This window comes from Panthera leo, chromosome A1 (assembly GCF_018350215.1).
Source record: "Panthera leo isolate Ple1 chromosome A1, P.leo_Ple1_pat1.1, whole genome shotgun sequence".
Classification (NCBI taxonomy): Eukaryota; Metazoa; Chordata; class Mammalia; order Carnivora; family Felidae; genus Panthera; species Panthera leo.
Window position 1 is genome coordinate 143,806,829 of NC_056679.1, and position 17,677 is coordinate 143,824,505.

Sequence of the window (17,677 nt, forward strand, 5' to 3'; positions counted from 1 at the left end):
TTGGATCAAGTTACACAGTCTAATCATTCAGTGGGCTCAAGACATGGTGCCCTGGGGTCCTAGTTCTTCTGAAGCTTCATTTAGCATAAGAAACTACCAACTCTCTCTTTTAAAGGTGTATCCTGTGAAACGGGATAGAAGGAGAGCAAACCAACTTCTGTTTTGCACGTTCTTCGGTTCAGAAGGAAACACTGGGACACTTTCCTTAGAATGAGAAGGAAAACATCCTCTTAAATCTAACTTAGAGACTTGCTGTTCTTTGAGCTTACACTCTACACAATCGGGACATTGAAGCCACAGTGGCACAACCGCAGCAGGTGGTCACCCAGCCAGTGGTGAGAACAAATGCCTGCCTTCTAGAGACCATTCTTTTCTGTGTAATAAGCAGTAACCTATTCAGACTCAGCACAGATTTCTCCTTTTTCAAGTGACAGAGAGAGCTGCTGAATGCTGCTGGCAGACTGACAACCCTTCATAATGTTCACTATCTCCAGGTCAGGTGCAGGAAAGACCCTCCCCAGAGACCCAGCTGCAGAGAAGAGTGCCCGTATCTGGAGAGACACCAGGGCTCTTCCATCCGGGGAAAGCTATCAGGATACTGTCTGGGGCCCGTGTCAGGCAGGGCTGGCAGCAGGGCCAGGAGCCAGGAGCCAAGCTCTCGGGCAGCGGCATTCAGGAACACAGACTCTGGAGCCAGAGCGCACGGTTTACATGCCAGCCAATCAAAAGTTTAAATAACTTCTGCTTTTTCTCCTCTGTAAAACAGAGATCAAACCCTTACTGGGTTTTTATGAGGATTAAATGAAATCACAAATGTAGTGCTTAGAATAGTGCCTGGCATATAGCAAGTGCTGTAAGTCTCAGCCATCATTGGAACCTCCTGTTCCATTCCTGGGCTCAGGGTTGAGTCTTTTCCTGGCTGCCTCCATGCGATTAGAACTTTCCTGACCTTAGTGGATGTTCCAGAGGGCCCCAGCAAAAGACTTTTGCACAAATAAGGAAATAACAGGCATTCTGCTGACTGATAGGCATCTGTTCACCACCCTGATTCTCTAGACGCCTACTGTTCACAATTCTTTACGCAGTGAAGGAACAGACACAGTTAAATAAGCTCATGCACCGACACTGCTCAGCAGTACGGCATGGAGCAGATGCTGGTTCCTTCCCTTCTCCGTCTTTTTCTCCTTCTTCAAACAGCTATTACATATAACCTCATGGTCATGCTATATACGGAGGACAAAGACAGGTATGTAACAGAGGAATGCACTAGAAGTTAAAACAGAACAAAACAAAACTCACACACATTCCATTATGACAGAGGAAAAGAGCAGAGAGCAGACGGACCAAGCTACCCAGGCCTCTGGTGGAGATGGGCAGCAAGGGCCAGCAGAGGCTAATTTCATTGGAGGAAAATCAAAGGTGCATTTGAATCCCCATAGTATCTACAAGGCATTGTTTGTTCTATACAAAAATATGGTATTCTTCTTCGAGGAGAAAAATGGGATCGTGGAATGCCAATCAATAAAGATGCAAAAACACGTAAAGAGCCTTCCTGGAAAATAGGTCTTCTGAGATGAAGCAGAACAAGGGGAGGAAATGAACTTACTTCCAGTTCAGGGGCTGCATATCGGCCTTGAAGAGCATCAGAACTTGACCTTGTCGTGGACGTCAAGCTAAGAAACAAACACATGTTATATCACATCAAAGGAAGGGCAGAGCCGCGTCCCTGCACCCTCTTGTTGGGGCTGCTTAAGTCTATTTCATCTTTCAGTACCCCACTTTATTCCAAAACAGATGCACCATTTTTATAGTTCATGTCTTTTTACACGGATTGCATTAGATCATTTTAAGCAAAGAGAGGTCTGCAGATGAAGAAATAAATCTTTTGGTCCTATTATCTTGGTTTTCACTTCTCTCTCTCAAGCTGCCCAAAATAATTTTCTGATTTCCCTTTTATCTTTCCCCTCTCTTTGACTACTCTCACTTAGAAGGGATCGAAATCAACAAAAGAACCCAGATACAGCAGTAAAAAAAGCAAGGGCGTGAAAAGCAAAGGTCACAGTTACTTACTGTGATAATCAACCTTTGGCAGAACAAGGTTTTCTGTTTGCAAATCCAATAGAGTAGCTGTGAGTGTGATTTAAAAAAAAAAAAAAAATTCTTCCTACCACTCTCCCTACACCCAGATAGGTAAAATGTTATAAAATCTGGCTTACAAGGGTAATAAAGGTATATTTTCTGGGGCGAAGAAAAGGAAATACTTTAAGCAAACAGAAATGTATAAATACTTAAGTTTCCAGCTAACTCTATAAATTCCTTTAGCAAATATCTACTGAAGGCCTGCCATGTGTCAGGTCCTGTTCTAAGCCCCGGGGAATTTAGTGAAAAAGACAACAATCCCTAGCCCCTTGCACGAAACCACGCACGCACGGACATATCCTATGTGCCAGCCTGGAGGCGGGTAGGGAGTGTGGCCACTGGAGAAGCAGGAATTAGCAGGTTCATTTCAACCAAATAAACCCCAAGAGGCAACACTGCTTTCTCTGTTCATTCTCATCCTCTTTCTCAAGGAGAGAAGAGATCAATGAGATGCAAATAAACAATAAAAAGACTTCCTCATAAAAAAGTCTTCTGGGATCCAAGCGCACTCCTTTTGTGAGCCACTCAAGCCCAATAGCGTCACTTTGGTTTCTGCTCTGAACAGATGGATGCTAATGGAGGCCCACTCCATTCCCACTTCCTAACCTTGAGCCTAATCAGAGGAATTGTAGAGATACTTCCTGATGGTTGTGCACCCAAGAAACACACACACCTTGCTCCTGCATGTAAGAGCATGCTGTATTTTCTGCATGTAAATTATGATTTAATATATCATTTCTGTGAAGGAAAAGTTAGGTTTTGATTCTGGCACCTCTGTTACTTTACTTCCATTGTCAGAGAGCAATAAACTAAGCTTTTGTTCTTCTAAAAATACCTGCATTCAGTTCATCATTAATGACACAGAACTTCTGTAAATAGATGCTACTATAAAATATTATTATAATTCAGTCATGGCCTTTACCCACAAAATACTCTTCTTGGAATTACCTTAGAAACGTTGTTTTACAAACTCCTTAAAAGCCTAGGAAATTCTTATTGTCTGCATTCTATTACTCAGAGCCATCTGTTTGGTGAGCACAAGACGAGTTGCTAAACAGCAACTCCTGGATTATGCATAACCTCCTCCTTTCCAGGGCTAAGGTACGAGCAACTTTCACCCAGTGCTTCCTGTCGGGGGGTGGAAGGAGACTGACAACATTTGGTTGGGACAGTGTATCACCATACAGATAAGTCATAGCCTATTCACTGTCTCTAGTCTTCACTCACAAAAAGCCAGCACTGTCTTGCAGTTATTGTGACAACCAAAAAAAAACACCTCCCCTCCAGCCACCCACCCCCTCCCACCGCCATGCCCAGGGCCTCTTCCATATCGGCAGAATGATTCAAAATGCAGGTGGCCCTCCGCACCTGCTTCAGCTGCTTTTGGAACTGGCCAAACTCCCCCAGATCAAAGAAAATCTCTACAGAACATGTCCAGACTTTCCTGTTGGAGACCATAGATTCTGCTCCCTGACAAACTTACAGGGCCCTTGAGGGATCCCATGACTATTCCCACCCTTAAAGGGAGGAAGTTCAATTATGTTCCTGGTACACAGTATAAGTGGTGATTCACAGCTCCCAAAGGAGACCACCATCCCATGTGAACTGGGCGGGGGGGGGGGGGATGCCTTAACATGCCCCTGATGCAGAACCAGGAAAAAATTTTTTTAAGTTTCTTTATTTTTTACTAATCTCTACACCCAACCTTGGGCTGGAACTCTTAACCCTTAGATCAAGAGTCGCATACTCTTCTGACTGAGCCAGCCAGGTGCCCTGAGCCAGGAAGATTTCTGATAGGTGAGGAAGTGGCAGGATTCCTAAAATAAAGGCTGTACACCGCTCCTCCTTTTTTTTTTTTTTTAATAGATCCGCCTTTCTTAAATAAAAGTGGCAGACACAAAACACACCAAAAGAATAGACACCTTGATTTGCCAATTCTCAGTTTAAGCCAATCTTCTCTCCAATTCTCTTACCAACCTTATTCTTACTTCTACATAGTCTACTCCATTGCCACGAAAGTTTCATTTTGACCTAGCAAGTTGTTTGACATTTAATAAAGATCCGTAGTTTTTCTAATTTTCTATTCAAATTTCTTAACATTTAAATAATAATTTTTTCTCATAGGCATAGTTAACACTGAAATGGCCAGGACCATTTTACAGCACAAATACCTCCCCCGATAACAAAATGAGACAAATCATACAGCTTATCCTTGTACCTCAGAGAAGCACCTGACTCCAAGCAATTCCAGGGGCAAAAGTGATTATGAACATGCCTCTCCCAGTACTCTAGCAAAGGAGACTCAAGGAGAAGTTTCCTGAGATCGGGGGTAGAAAATCACAGAAATAGGCTCTATGCCCCTCAGTTTCCTTTTTATGTACAAGGGAATTGACGCTATTGCCCCAGGATCCTGCCAGACTGCACAGTCTCAACTTGAAGCCAACAAAATAGTAATTTCAATCACCTAGCGATGCCTAGGTGGCTCAGCTGGTTAAATGTCCAACTCTTGATTGCTGCTCAGGTCATGATCTCACAGTTTGTGAGTTTAAGCCCCACATCGGGCTCTGTGCCGACAGTGTGGAACCTGTTTGGGACTCTCTGTTTGCCTTCCTCTCTCTGCCCCTCCCCTGCTCACACTCTCTCTCTCTCCGAAATAAATAAATAAAACATTTTTTTAAAATCTAGAGACCAAGAAGGGGATTAAGGAATAGTTAGTGGAGGGTGGGGCCCATTACAGCAAAGATCCAGGCCTAAGGGGGGGTAGGAGGGTGGATCTATAGAAAGAGCCATTGGGGAAACTCCTACATGGGGTCCAAGCTGTGACACTTCTTCACAGCAATGATGCCTGGGTACAGTAGAAGGGGCATCTGGAGGAAAATTGACTTCAGTTGGAAAGCTAGGGAGTAGGTTTAGGTTGAGCCCTCTTTCAAGCTAAGACAGCAAAGATAAAACATACTCATAGTGAGTCATGAGAGCTCCCTAAAGAAGCATGTATGTCTGTGCATTGACGGAGGGACAGTGGAGCTGGCTGGCTCCAGATAGGGAAAGACACAGTGCAGTGAGCCTTCCAGGACCTTACAAAAAAGTTAACCCCAATCCCAAGCAATCATGTGACTTTCAGTGAAAATGTGTGATTTCTTCTTGCCATTTGCAACTACATAGATGAAACTAGAGGGTATTATGCTAAGCAAAATTAGTCAGCCAGAGAAAGACAAATATCATGTAACTTCACTGATATGAGGACTTTAAGAGACAAAACAGATGAACACAAGGGAAGGAAAGCAAAAATATTATAAAAACAGGGAGGGGGACAAAACATAAGAGACTCTTAAATATGGAGAACAAACAGAGGGTTACTGGAGGGGTTGTGGGAGAGGGGATGGGCTAAATGGGTAAGGGGCATCAAGGAATCTACTCCTGAAATCATTGTTGCACTATATGCTAACTAACTTGGATATAATTTTTTTTTTTTATTTTTATTTATTTTTGGGACAGAGAGAGACAGAGCATGAACAGGGGAGGGGCAGAGAGAGAGGGAGACACAGAATCGGAAACAGGCTTCAGGCTCCGAGCCATCAGCCCAGAGCCTGACGCGGGGCTCGAACTCACGGACCGCGAGATCGTGACCTGGCTGAAGTCGGACGCTTAACCGACTGCGCCACCCAGGCGCCCCTGGATATAAGTTTTTAAAAAAATTAAGTAAAAGAAAAAACACTTATCACGATGAGCAGTGAGTATAGAATTGTTCAACCACTCTATTGTACACCTGAAACTAATATAACATTGTATGTTAACTATACTGGAATTAAAATTTAAAAAGACATTTCAAAGCATAATAAAAAAAAGAAAAGAAAATGTGTGACTTCTTCTCCTTGTAACATTCAAACTACACAGTCTTCAGTTTTCCTACAATGTCTATCAAGAATTCTAAATATTCCTTAAAAAGGGGGGGGGGGGGAATTCTAGATATTCCTGCAATCATCTTTTTTCTTTTTTCTTTTTTTTTTTTTTTTGAGAGAGAGAGCACACGCGCAGCAAGAGACAAGAGAGAGGAAGAGAGAATCTACGCCTTCAGCACAGAGCCCATTGTGGGGCTCAATCCCATGAACCGTGAGATCATGACCTGAGCTGAAATCAAGAGTTGTATGCTTAATGGACTGAGCCACCCAGGCGCCCTTTCTGCAATCATGTTTAAATGACAGTTTCCACGCAAGCAATGGAGCCTCATTTTGTAACATTTTCCAATCTCTCATTCCTCTGAGTCTGGGAAGAGACATAATCTCTAGAAAGTCAAGATCCGAAAACGTAAACTGGGCTGCCTCCCCTTCCCAGCAGCATTCCCTGACTTGAGGCTCTACTGGGCCTGATCTCACTTCCCTGGGAGCCCAAGACACTTGACTAGAGAGTTCTCAAAGCTGACTCCTCCTGGAGCTGCACAGATCCTCGCAGCGAACACTAATCACCAGCCTCCGGAGGGGCGCTTCACTGAGTCCTGGGAGAAGTAGCTGCCCATCACAGGGAGTGTGTTCGTGCCCTGCATCCCACAAACACTCCTGGTCACTCTGCACCCCGCTCATGGAGATGCTGTTAACGCCCCCCACCCCCACCCCAAATCAGGTCTCATTACTAGCATTCAGAGTATTTGTTACCGGCATTCAGACAGATTTTAAGTAGCAGTGGTCAGCTTTGAAAATTGTTATCTTTTGGGAATATCAACCAAAAGGGGTGAGGTTTTATTTATCACCTCTCACGCAAGGGTGGCAGTGAAAATCTGACACGGTGAAAAGTCCATGCTGCAAAACAACACCATGTGGCAGTTCTATCAGCACACTAAGTAGAATTGTTGCCATCTTTCCACTGACAGATTTATAGCAAATCTAGGCCCTGTTTCATCTAAGCAGCAGACACCTTTTTTCATGTGTGATGAGGCATTCAGCAACCCACACAAACATAGAGTTTTATTCTGTCAAATATCTTTCTAGGTTTTTTAAAATAATACAAAAACAAAAGAAATGCTACCTCCCTATAAAACAAAACCAACAACAAAAATAAGTTATCTCTAATACCACCGCTATTATAGGTTTGGTGATTTTTTTCTATATAAGTAAACATAACCATATTTCATTTGTATTCAAAAAAAATTTTTAATGTTTATTTATTTTTGAAAGAGAGAAAGAGAGACAGACTGCAGGGGGGGGGGAGGGGCAAGGCGGGGGGCAGGCTGGGGTGGGAGAGGGAAACACAGAATCCGAAGCAAGCTCCAGGCTCCGAACTATTAGCACAGAGCCCAACATGGGGCTCAAACCCGTGGACCGCGGGATCAGTACTTGAGCCTAAGTCAGACGCTTAACCTACTGAGCCACCCAGACACCCCACCTATATTTTATTTTTAAAATGGAACCATCTGTCATTACATTTTAGTAATCTACTTCCTCCCACATAATTTGCCAATATTTTTTTACATACTAATACCGAAAAAACTGAGTGATAAATGATGAAATTAGTCACGCTACTGCCATTTCCCCCAAAGCTCAATAATGACAGACTCAGGAAGGAAAAGCTTACTCAGAAAAAGGAGAGCTGAGAATTGGCAGTCAGCATTTGGCTGGCTTTATGGTTTTCCTGAAAACATTCACGAACTTGAGCCTGAATCCCATCCACTACTTTGGACGTAGTAGGTACTCAGTGAACAACTATGGAATTAATAAGAATGAAAGGTCGAAATGGTGACCGTGGTCCTTTCTGCTGCAAGAAGGAGAATCTGTCACTATGTCAGGGGCAGGATAAGAACCAGTATCACACAACTGTCCCTGGAACAACCACCTGCAACACAAGCAAGCATTTCATGGCTTGATGCGTGACTGAACAAGTACTCAAGACCCAGTTCCCGCATCTTCAAAACGTCTGTCAGTCCCTTTCTAAAAGTAGGGAGTGTTAGAAGCTGTAAGAGAACGTGCCAACGTTCTCAGAAAGACATTTTATTTCTATTAGCCAAGGGATGATCATAATGTACCTATGCCAAGTTGAAATTTTTATACACTGAAACGTAATAAACAAAGTGGAAAACCTAAACATGAAAAAGTCACTGTCAAAAGGAAGCTTAGTGATCAGCGAAATACATACCAGAATCAGTAACTAAGCATTTCTACCTGTTACTTTTCTCCCTTGGGCAAACTCTTAAACATTCTAAATAAAGGTGGAACACACCCCACGACTAGCATGTGAACTACAGTCTGCTTTAACAGCACTGTGGGTTTTAGCATAAAAGAAAAGGGACGTTTCCTGTCTTTCTCGGGCCAAACACAAAATGACTGTGTAAGTACTGCTCTGTATTCTTTCCATCAGCAGCAGAACAAACGATACTTCCCTTGGATTAGAAAGCTGCCAAAACATTCTGGCACATACTATCTCTTCCCTGCTTTGTATTCCCTTGCCCTCCAATAATGCTTTAGCAACTAATATCCAACCGTCTCCTGAATGGCTACAATGCACTATGTATCTAATTTATTTATGCATATAAATGCAAGTAAGGAAAGTGAAGTCCAAACACTGTGCTTCCATGCTGTAATACAAACTTTTAACTTCAAGCTATTTTTTCCTCTTCCTCAGATGGGATTTGTTTTGCTATCTCATAGTTGCTACAACTTACTTAAATTTTTCTCTGCACTTTTAAGTCTGCAAGGATGGTCTCAAGTTATCTCCTAAGACTTACCATGAATATAAGATGCACACGAACAAGAGAGTGGTACCTAGTCCAGTAACCAAGTTTTCGTCTCTGTACAGGTCTTGGCCGAACTCTGGCACACAGATCGTAACGTTCTTCCCATGCTCATCTAGAACTTACGAGGAAAAGACAAAATAATCACAGTTAATCAGAAAAGCTTTTTGTAACTCACAGACGCATTCATTTTGGGAAAATCTGCGCATCTTTAGAAGAGTGAAGACTTATCATTGGAAACTTCTAGTCCACAGCCCAACTTGACTCAGACTAGACTAGATTGTTGCTATGTCAAAGCACTCCCTCCCACCTAAGCACCCTCTTAGCACAAGACCCTCAGATTCCAGCTCCAGCACCAAAGGGTTCTTCTGTTCCATGATGTAGTAAGAGTCTTGCTCTTCTCAGTACTATTCAAACAGTAGCAAAAAGTAACATTAGATCCATTTATCAGCTGACTCAGCAGGCTCTGAACAGAGGTAGGATGCAGACATTAGCAAGTTTCCACTGTTGTCTATCCTCTGTGGAAGAGTGGTGAGGCTAATCAACAACCAGACATGACTAGCTGGTCAACAGCCACCTGACCAACAGCCTCTACCCAGATGTGAAGTCCCTTAATTGCCAGTAACAGGATGGTCATGACTCTAGTATCCTTTGCTTGCTTGTTACCCACTTTCCCAGGAAAGTTCTCCCATAGCGGTTCATTTGTTTAAATTCTTTACACTTTTGTTAAAAAAATTTATATATATGTCGTGTTTCTTTTTAGTGATCAGATATCTACATTTATGGTGCTAAAAAAATCAGTTTATTTATAAACAGAATAGCTTATTTAAAGAAAAGGTCTTTCCTCAACAATACTGCGGTGTGCATTAATTCCATTTGTTACTATTATGTACAAAAACCTTGCTTACAAGGGGATGGTATAAACATCATTTTGTTCACTGTATTTAATAGGCATAACTGGCTAATAGTTACTAAATCATAATGTAAAGAAATGTGAGAGGTGCCTGGGTGGCTCAGTCGATTAAGCAGCTGACTTCTGCTTAGGTCACCATCTCGCAGTTCATGAGTTCGAGCCCCACGTCAGGCTCTGTGCTGACAGCTCAGAGCCTGGAGCCTGCTTCAGATTCTGTGTCTCCCTCTCTCTCTCTCTCTCTCTCTCCCCTCCCCCATTCGTGTTCATTCTCTCTCTCTCTCTCTCTCTCTCTCTCTCAAAAGTAAATAAAAACATTAAAAAAAAAGAAATGTGACAATATTCAGGTACATGCTTTCTGAATGTTTCAAATTACAATCTATGAGTGCTGCCGATACCCACGGGAGAGAATAAAATTACCTGTGCAAAGATGGAGGAAAAAATATTGTCTAATCTGGGAATATTCTGAGATTTTCAGGATTTCTTAAAAATTTTGAAAGCCTACATCATAATAAAGATTTCTATCATATTACCATCAGTGGTACTTTTTACTTAACACAGAATCTCCTATCTATCTATCTATCTATCTATCTATCTATCTATCTATCTTTAAGTAAATTCTACGCTCAACATGGGACTTGAACTGATGGCCCTGAGATAGAGAATTGCAGGCTCTACTGACTGAGCCAGCCAGGCACCCCCAGAACTTCAATTTTAAATATCCAAGTTAGATCTGATTGCCAATAAGAAACATAAACATAAATTAACAGTCTAAAAATCATCTTACACACATGTACATTCTAAGTATTTGAAGTCAGACCAGAATTATTACCGGTACCCACATTTGAAACAGTAAAAATAACTGTGTATGCTGTGGTTTAAGGAATCTTTATTCTTAGGCCAACAAAAAATAAATTTCCCAGGCACCCCAATAAAATGTTTTTAATTGACCAAAATACTAACTTTTCTATTTAACTAGTACCACCTGAAATTAAAAATAAGTTTTTTTTCTGTTTTTAAGTGATACTTGCCATTTAGAAGAAAAATTCTGTAACCAAAAACCTCATTAAATTAAAACCAAAAACTAATAGTCATAAAAGAAAGTGCTGGGGCACCTGGGTGGCTCAGTTGACTGAGCATCCAATTCTTGATTTCGGCTCAGGTCACGATCTCACAGTTCCTGGGAAAAGCCCCCTGGGCTTTGCACTGAAAGCACTAAACCAGCTTGGGATTCTCTCTCTCCCTCTCTCTCTGCCCCTTCCCTGCTGAAGTGTAATACACACATACATATATAAGAAAGTCTTAAAGAAACTAGACTTAGGGGTGCCTGGGTGGCTCAGTCAGTTGGGAGGCCGACTTCAGCCCAGTTCATGATCTCAGGGTTCATGGATTCGAGCCCTGTGTCTGTGCTGACAGCTCAGAGCCTGGAGCCTCCTTTGGATTCTGCGTCTCCTTCTTTCTCTACCCCTCCCCTCTCTCTCAAAAATAAATAAACATTAAAAAAAATTTTTTTAAGTAGAGTCAAGATAGAGCTATTAAAAAAACTGAACCCAGGATAGACTATAATTAATATAAGACCTACGACTGTATCGTTTTGCACCAAAAGTAGCCATAAAGACAAGACTCACACAGTATGTGTATATAAAACTTTCAAAATTATCTTTGCATTTTTTTCTACATTTAAAAAAGGAAAACAACTTCAATTTCCTAAAGACAGTATATTTATTTAACCTTATTTATACAAGACAAAATGTACCCCCACACACATTTATATATAATTATGTGTATATATGTGTGTATACATTTATATCCACATTTATATACCACAAAAGTGAAACAGATGATGAAATAAAATGAGCTCAGAAATCAAAAGATGGAATGATCTTTTGGTCTTTTACTGGCAAGTTTCAGGTGCTCATTATTATAACAATTTATAATATAATAGGGCTCTTATAGTTCTTCAGTAATCATTTCAACTACTCTGTAATAACAGCTAACCCTTACAGAGCACCTATTACATGCCAGGAACACACACACACACACACACACACACACACACTCTCTCTCTCTCTCTCTCTCTCTCTCTCTGAATTCTTTAAAAACAATCCTATGAAATAAGAATCTTATTTAATTACCTTGTTAAAATAATAATTAAAATCCTTATTTTAAAGACAAGGTATCTAGGCAGAGAGAGGTAAATAACTTTCTACAAGTTACTGAAGGGGCAGAACCAGGCTATAAAGCCAGGCGGTCCGACTCCAAAGTTCACATATGTTTTGTTGTCTCTAAAAATAAACATTATTTAAGATGAGTGATTCGAAGTCACACAGCCAGCATATGATAGAGGAAAGTCAAATCCTGTCTCCTGCTTCCCATTCCCATGTTCTTCCCAGTCTCTCTGACAGAGAGATGACCACCACTTGAAGAAAATTAATAATCAATTAAAAAAAAAAAAAATAAGCAAAACACAAAAGTTCTTCGAAAACACAGATTAGGCCCAAAAGCAAACTCAACAGCCCATCTTTGTTTCTGTCTTTCCTACACAGCAGGAAGACTCAGAAGAAGGAATTTTCATTTTCACATCCCACGTTAAGGACTTTATTTAGAGAAAAATCTAGATCTCTCTATTTTGATTTATTGCATCTTTGACATTCTAAACAACAGCTCAGTAGACATATTCCTTCCTCCGCAATGAAAACATTAATACCAAAAACACCTGCTCCCTAAGAGGCCAGCTGGCTTACCTACTTCTACAGGTTTGCTGGAGAGAGCTGAGAAAGTGAGATAGGTCACATAGCAGCTTATGAGCCCCGATTGCAGTAGCCCGGAATGTGGCTGTCCTAGAAAGTGAAAGTGATAGATTTCAACACAGCATTTTACATTTCAACAATAAATAAGCCAAAAAAAAAAAAAAAAAAAAAAGCTCCCCACCCCTAAATGATATTCTTCAAACTGAGACCCCCATCTTTAAAGGAAAGAAGAGGTATAACATGTTTTCCAAATAACATTAAAAAGGTTGATTAGGCCAAACCTAACTCCAACGTTCTGCCGAGTTCTCTACCTACCATCACGTTATTTTAATAATAACTACAACTGTACTTAAACGCTCTGCCTAGTCTTCCTGAGGTTCATTAACACTAGCTCTTAAATCTTAAGATCTCAGAAGAAAATTCACCATTATTATTTGTGAGACCACATAGCTTAGTGAGGTAAATGATAGAGATATCATAGCGGAAAAAAGCTCAATCTGTTAACAGACAAAAAAAACTTGTGGGAATAGCAGTTCAGGTCAGAGAGGAAGGCACTGGGGCTTGGCATTCATTGAGGAAGGGCTTTAATATGTTATAATATTTAAGCTAAACTAAGTGTTTTTATCATTCAGAATAACCAAGATATGATAAAAGGAATTTATCAAATTTTGGTGAAATTTTCTACCACCTGTCTACATGAAAAAATTTATTTCATCCAGTCTTCCCTCTGATTAAATGTGTTTTGAGTTGTAGTTATTAAGAGTTATAGACTCTTTTATAATGTTGCTCTTTGGCACGAGAGTAAGACTCACCTTAGCAACTAATGACATTAAACCAAATATTTCAAAATATTATAACTATTTTAAAAGGTAGGATTTAACCCAAACAGTATTTTAATCTGAACACTAATATGTTTTAGGGAATTCTTAACTGATCAGTTAAAGGGACTGGGAGATTAGTACTCTCAATTTCAATAATGTACTTGAAATTTTCACTGCCAGAAAACCTTTAAATTATCCAATGCTAGTTCATTTTTTTTTTCCTTAAAGTTTATTTATTTAAGTTATCTCTATACCCAATGTGGGATTTGAACTCACGACCTGGAGATCATTCTCCCAGTAGGGACTAAACCATCCAGGTACACCAATACTAGTTAACTTATTAAATCACCATTTTAGAAATGACTTGAAGAGCTATAAATTATTGGCCACATTGCCCTTTTCCTATCTAGAAACCTGAATGTCATTTGGTTTTCTACAAGGAAATTAGACCATGGACACTTCTTTCTATAACCAAAGATGGCAGTCTGGCTTAAGACATCAGAAGTTGTTTATAAAAGACAACTCGAGTCTGTACTTTCTAAAGCACTTCCAAAATCCCATTATTTCTTCCCTTTGCCTTTGTGGATTGTTTGTTTGTTCGTTTTTAAGTAAGCTCTATGCTCAACATGGGGCTTGAACTCATCAACAGGAGATTAAGAGTTACATGCTCAACTGACTGACCCAGACAGGCACCCCTCTTCCATTTGCCTTTGAAACAACCTTAGGTCAAGTCAGGTTTACAGATTTCTGTTGGCTTTACTGAGAAAGGACTTGGATCTGAGGAAGGTTAGCTCGTGGGCCAGCTGCTGGCTCAGCCAGATCAAATTTCCTGCTTCTTGACTCCTAGACCACATGGTCCCTGATTTTTGGTCCATAGGCCTTGAGTGAAAGATGAGCCCAGAAAGCACTCCTTCCTCAGCCTTCTCATTCATGTTTTACACAGAGATTATAGGGAAGAACTTAATATACAATCAGGGCATCTTCCATTTAAACGCTCCTTGTGGTACATTCATTAATAATGGTTAATAGCTGGGGCGCCTGGGTGGCTCAGTTGGTTGGGCGTCTGACTTCAACTCAGGTCATGATCTCACGGTTTGTGGGTTCAAGCCCCACATCGGGCTCTATGCTGACAGCTCAGAGCCTGGAGCCTGCTTCGGATCCTGTGCCTCCCTCTCTCTCTGCCCCTCCCCTGCTCACGCTCTGTCTCTGTCTCTCTCAAAAATAAATAAACATTAAAAAAAATAATAATGGTAATAGCTATCTTATTTATTGCCTTTACTACATTGAGATCTTTCTTGATAAGAAGCATGCCAACTATCCCATTCAGCCCAAGTGAAGACTTCAATCCCACCCTTCCTACTGCTGACCCATCCATGATAAATTATGGAGTGGCCAGAATTTAAAAACAAAACAAAACAAAACAAACAAAAACACTGGGTTTGGTCAAAGACACACAAAAAATATATAAATCAGGAGGGATGGAAAAAACTTGTGCTTACGATTTTGGACACAAGGCGAGATGGCTACCACTGAAATAAGCAGACACAGGCCTCCGTTCAGCCCCAGGAGAATTTTGTTTTCCAGGCAGCCGTCCTTCTGGGTATAAAACACTGCCATCAAAATCAAGCCTCCGGTGGCGATGGAGTACATGATGAGTGTCACCAGGGCCAGAGCGGCATACCACAGCTTGTTGGTAGCTGTGCCGGCAGTCCTGTTTCTCCAGAAGTGGTAAGAGGGAGAGGAGAGAAGACAAGGTGATGAGGCCCCTGTTCTCTGACCGTCTCTCAGGCGGTAACTAATGCTATCAGCCCCCAGGCTGCTATCACCCCAGTTGTCCGGAAGACTATCATTTTATCAACAGTTAGGCTCAATCAAAGCTAGAAGGTACAGGTAAACATCTCAAAACAATTTTGGTTCAGGCTTAGAATTTCCTAAACACTACAACATTCCGTTTTTAAATATGTATTCATCAACTAAAATGTACTTGCACAGACTTGACTCTAACCTCCCCATTCTTTTTTTTTTTTTAATTTACTGTGAGAGAGAGAGGAGGGAGAGAGTGCACACACACACATACACATGGGTGCAAGCGGGGAAGGGGCTGAGAGAGGGAGAGAATTCCAAGTGTGGAGCCTAATGCAGGGCTTAAACACACAAACCATGAGATCACAGCCTGAGCTGAAGTTGGAAACTTAACCAACTGAGCCACCCAGGCGCTCCGTAACCTCCCCATTCTGAAAAGGAATCGCCCTGGGATAGGTTTCGGCAGTATTAAAAAGTAGCTCTTGGGGCGCCTGGGTGGCTCGGTCGGTTGAGCATCTGACTTCGGCTCAGGTCATGAACTCACGGTCTGTAAGTTCCAGCCCCGTGCCGGGCTTCGTGCTGATGGCTCAGAGCCTGGAGCCTGTTTCAGATTCTGTGTCTCCCTCTCTCTCTGACCCTCCCCCGTTCATGCTCTGTCTCTGTCTCAAAAATAAATAAACGTTAAAAAAAAAAAAAAAAGTAGCTCTTAGTTAAGTTCTCTTTGTGATTTCCCTCTCAACACAGAGCCTGGAGGGGCTGCTGTAGCAGCTTCTGCTAATGTCCATCTTCTCTTTAGGGAGAGACAAACTTGACTCAAAGACTGGATGACCTCGGCCCTTTCATCCCTCTGCTGCAAAGGGTCTGTAGTGGTACTGCTTCTCCAAAGCGATGCCACATAGGATTAAAAGAGAGTTGTGTTGTTTTTTTTTTTAAGTTTATTTATTTTGAGAGGGGTGTTTATTTATTTTGGGAGGGGCAGAGAGTGGGAGAGGGAGAATCCCAGGCAGGTTCTGCACTGTCAGCATAGAGCCTGACGAGGGGCTCATATTCATGAGATCATGAGAGCATGACCTGAGCTGAAGTCGGACGCTCAACTGACTGAGCCACCCAGATGCTCCAAGGGAGAGTCTGAAAAGAATAAAATCAGCTAGGAAAGGAGTAAAAAACTGTAATGGGATTTACAATAAAAACCCTTAAAGAAGAGATTAATTTTCTCTCTAGTTTATGTAAATATTAATAAAGGGATAAGAGAATTAAGCGGTGGTTTAACAATCTATAGAAATCATTGAGGACAATAACAAAACAAGAGTTCAAAACCGCTCAATCAAGACGGTAGAACCATAGGGAGCACGGGTGAATCACTGTCATCTGCCTTATGATTAAACTGCCGCACTGTAACCACGTTCTCACAAACCTTCACAGAGAAAGCAACTTGCTTAATGTTTTCACAGAACTGGAAAGTATTCAGGCAACTCAGCTAAAATGTTTTAATGATGAAAAAGTTACTGCAGCCAGAGACAAATAGGGAGGGAAGACCAAAATCATAATGACCATCATATTCCTGAAACCACGCCAGGGACCACAGAATTAGTCTAACATAAAAGGCACACGAAGGAAATAATAGAGTAAGACTTGAGAAGGGGTGGGGGGGAGTGGATCTAGAAGCCAAATGGTAATCGATGACAGGAACAGAATGCAATGTATAGAGAAAGGCAAACACTGCTGACCAGTGTGTGGGTGGGGTGCAACTGTTCCTTTACTGGTCTTTTGGGCTGTCGCTAGCATATGAAGACTTTCTTATAGTCAATATAGGTCTACATTCCCAAAGTTAAATTCCCAACCCTAACCTCTCCCTTCATCTTTAGACTCATATTATCCAACTGTTCAGCGCAGGGGGTGGGGGAAGGGGGCTGGTCCAAACCAACTTCCCAAATGCACATCTCTACCCCCTAATCCTGCTTTTCTTCATCTTCCCAAACTCAGAAGATGGCAGTTCCATTCCTTCCTTTTGGGAAGGGAAACTTTTTTTAAAAAAGAAAAGAACTCGTGACTACAGTCTTTTTTCCCTCCCCCCACCCAACCCCACCTCCTCATCACCATCAGCAAAGTCCATGAGTTCCAATTTTGGAATAGACTAGAATCTGACTGCTGCTACCATCGTCTGAGCTACAGCCATCTCTCACCTGGATTATCTTCCACGGGCCTCCTTACTTGCACCTCTGACACCCCCTAACCTTTCCTGGAATTAAAATAGACTTTGAATCACATTCCTCTGGTTTCAAACCCCACTAATGCCCTTCCTACCTCACACAAATGCCCCAGAAGCCCGACAGCATCTGGCCAAATGGCATCTCCTACCTCACCTCTGGTGCCCATCCCTTACCACAGGGGTGCAGCACAGTGGGCCCCCATTTGCCCCCAAACAAGCCGGGCATGGGCCCGGCACAGTCCCGCCTCAGCCTCCACACTTCCTTCTGTTTGCAGTGGTCTCCCTCACACCTGATCATGAAGCCTTTCCCTGCCCTGCTCTCCTCAA

General features: G+C 41.8%; 1 protein-coding gene across 1 annotated transcript in view; it reads right to left on the reverse strand.

The window, feature by feature from the left end:
* SERINC5 (serine incorporator 5) overlaps window positions 1-17,677 on the reverse strand; it is a 102,747-nt gene that overhangs the window by 9,346 nt on the left and 75,724 nt on the right. The window contains exons 6-9 of the mRNA XM_042942211.1: window positions 14,838-15,049; window positions 12,512-12,607; window positions 8,852-8,978; window positions 1,607-1,673 (exon numbers count right to left, since the gene is read on the reverse strand). Of these exons, the coding sequence (XP_042798145.1) occupies window positions 1,607-1,673; window positions 8,852-8,978; window positions 12,512-12,607; window positions 14,838-15,049 (502 nt within the window). The remainder of the gene's footprint in view (window positions 1-1,606; window positions 1,674-8,851; window positions 8,979-12,511; window positions 12,608-14,837; window positions 15,050-17,677) is intronic.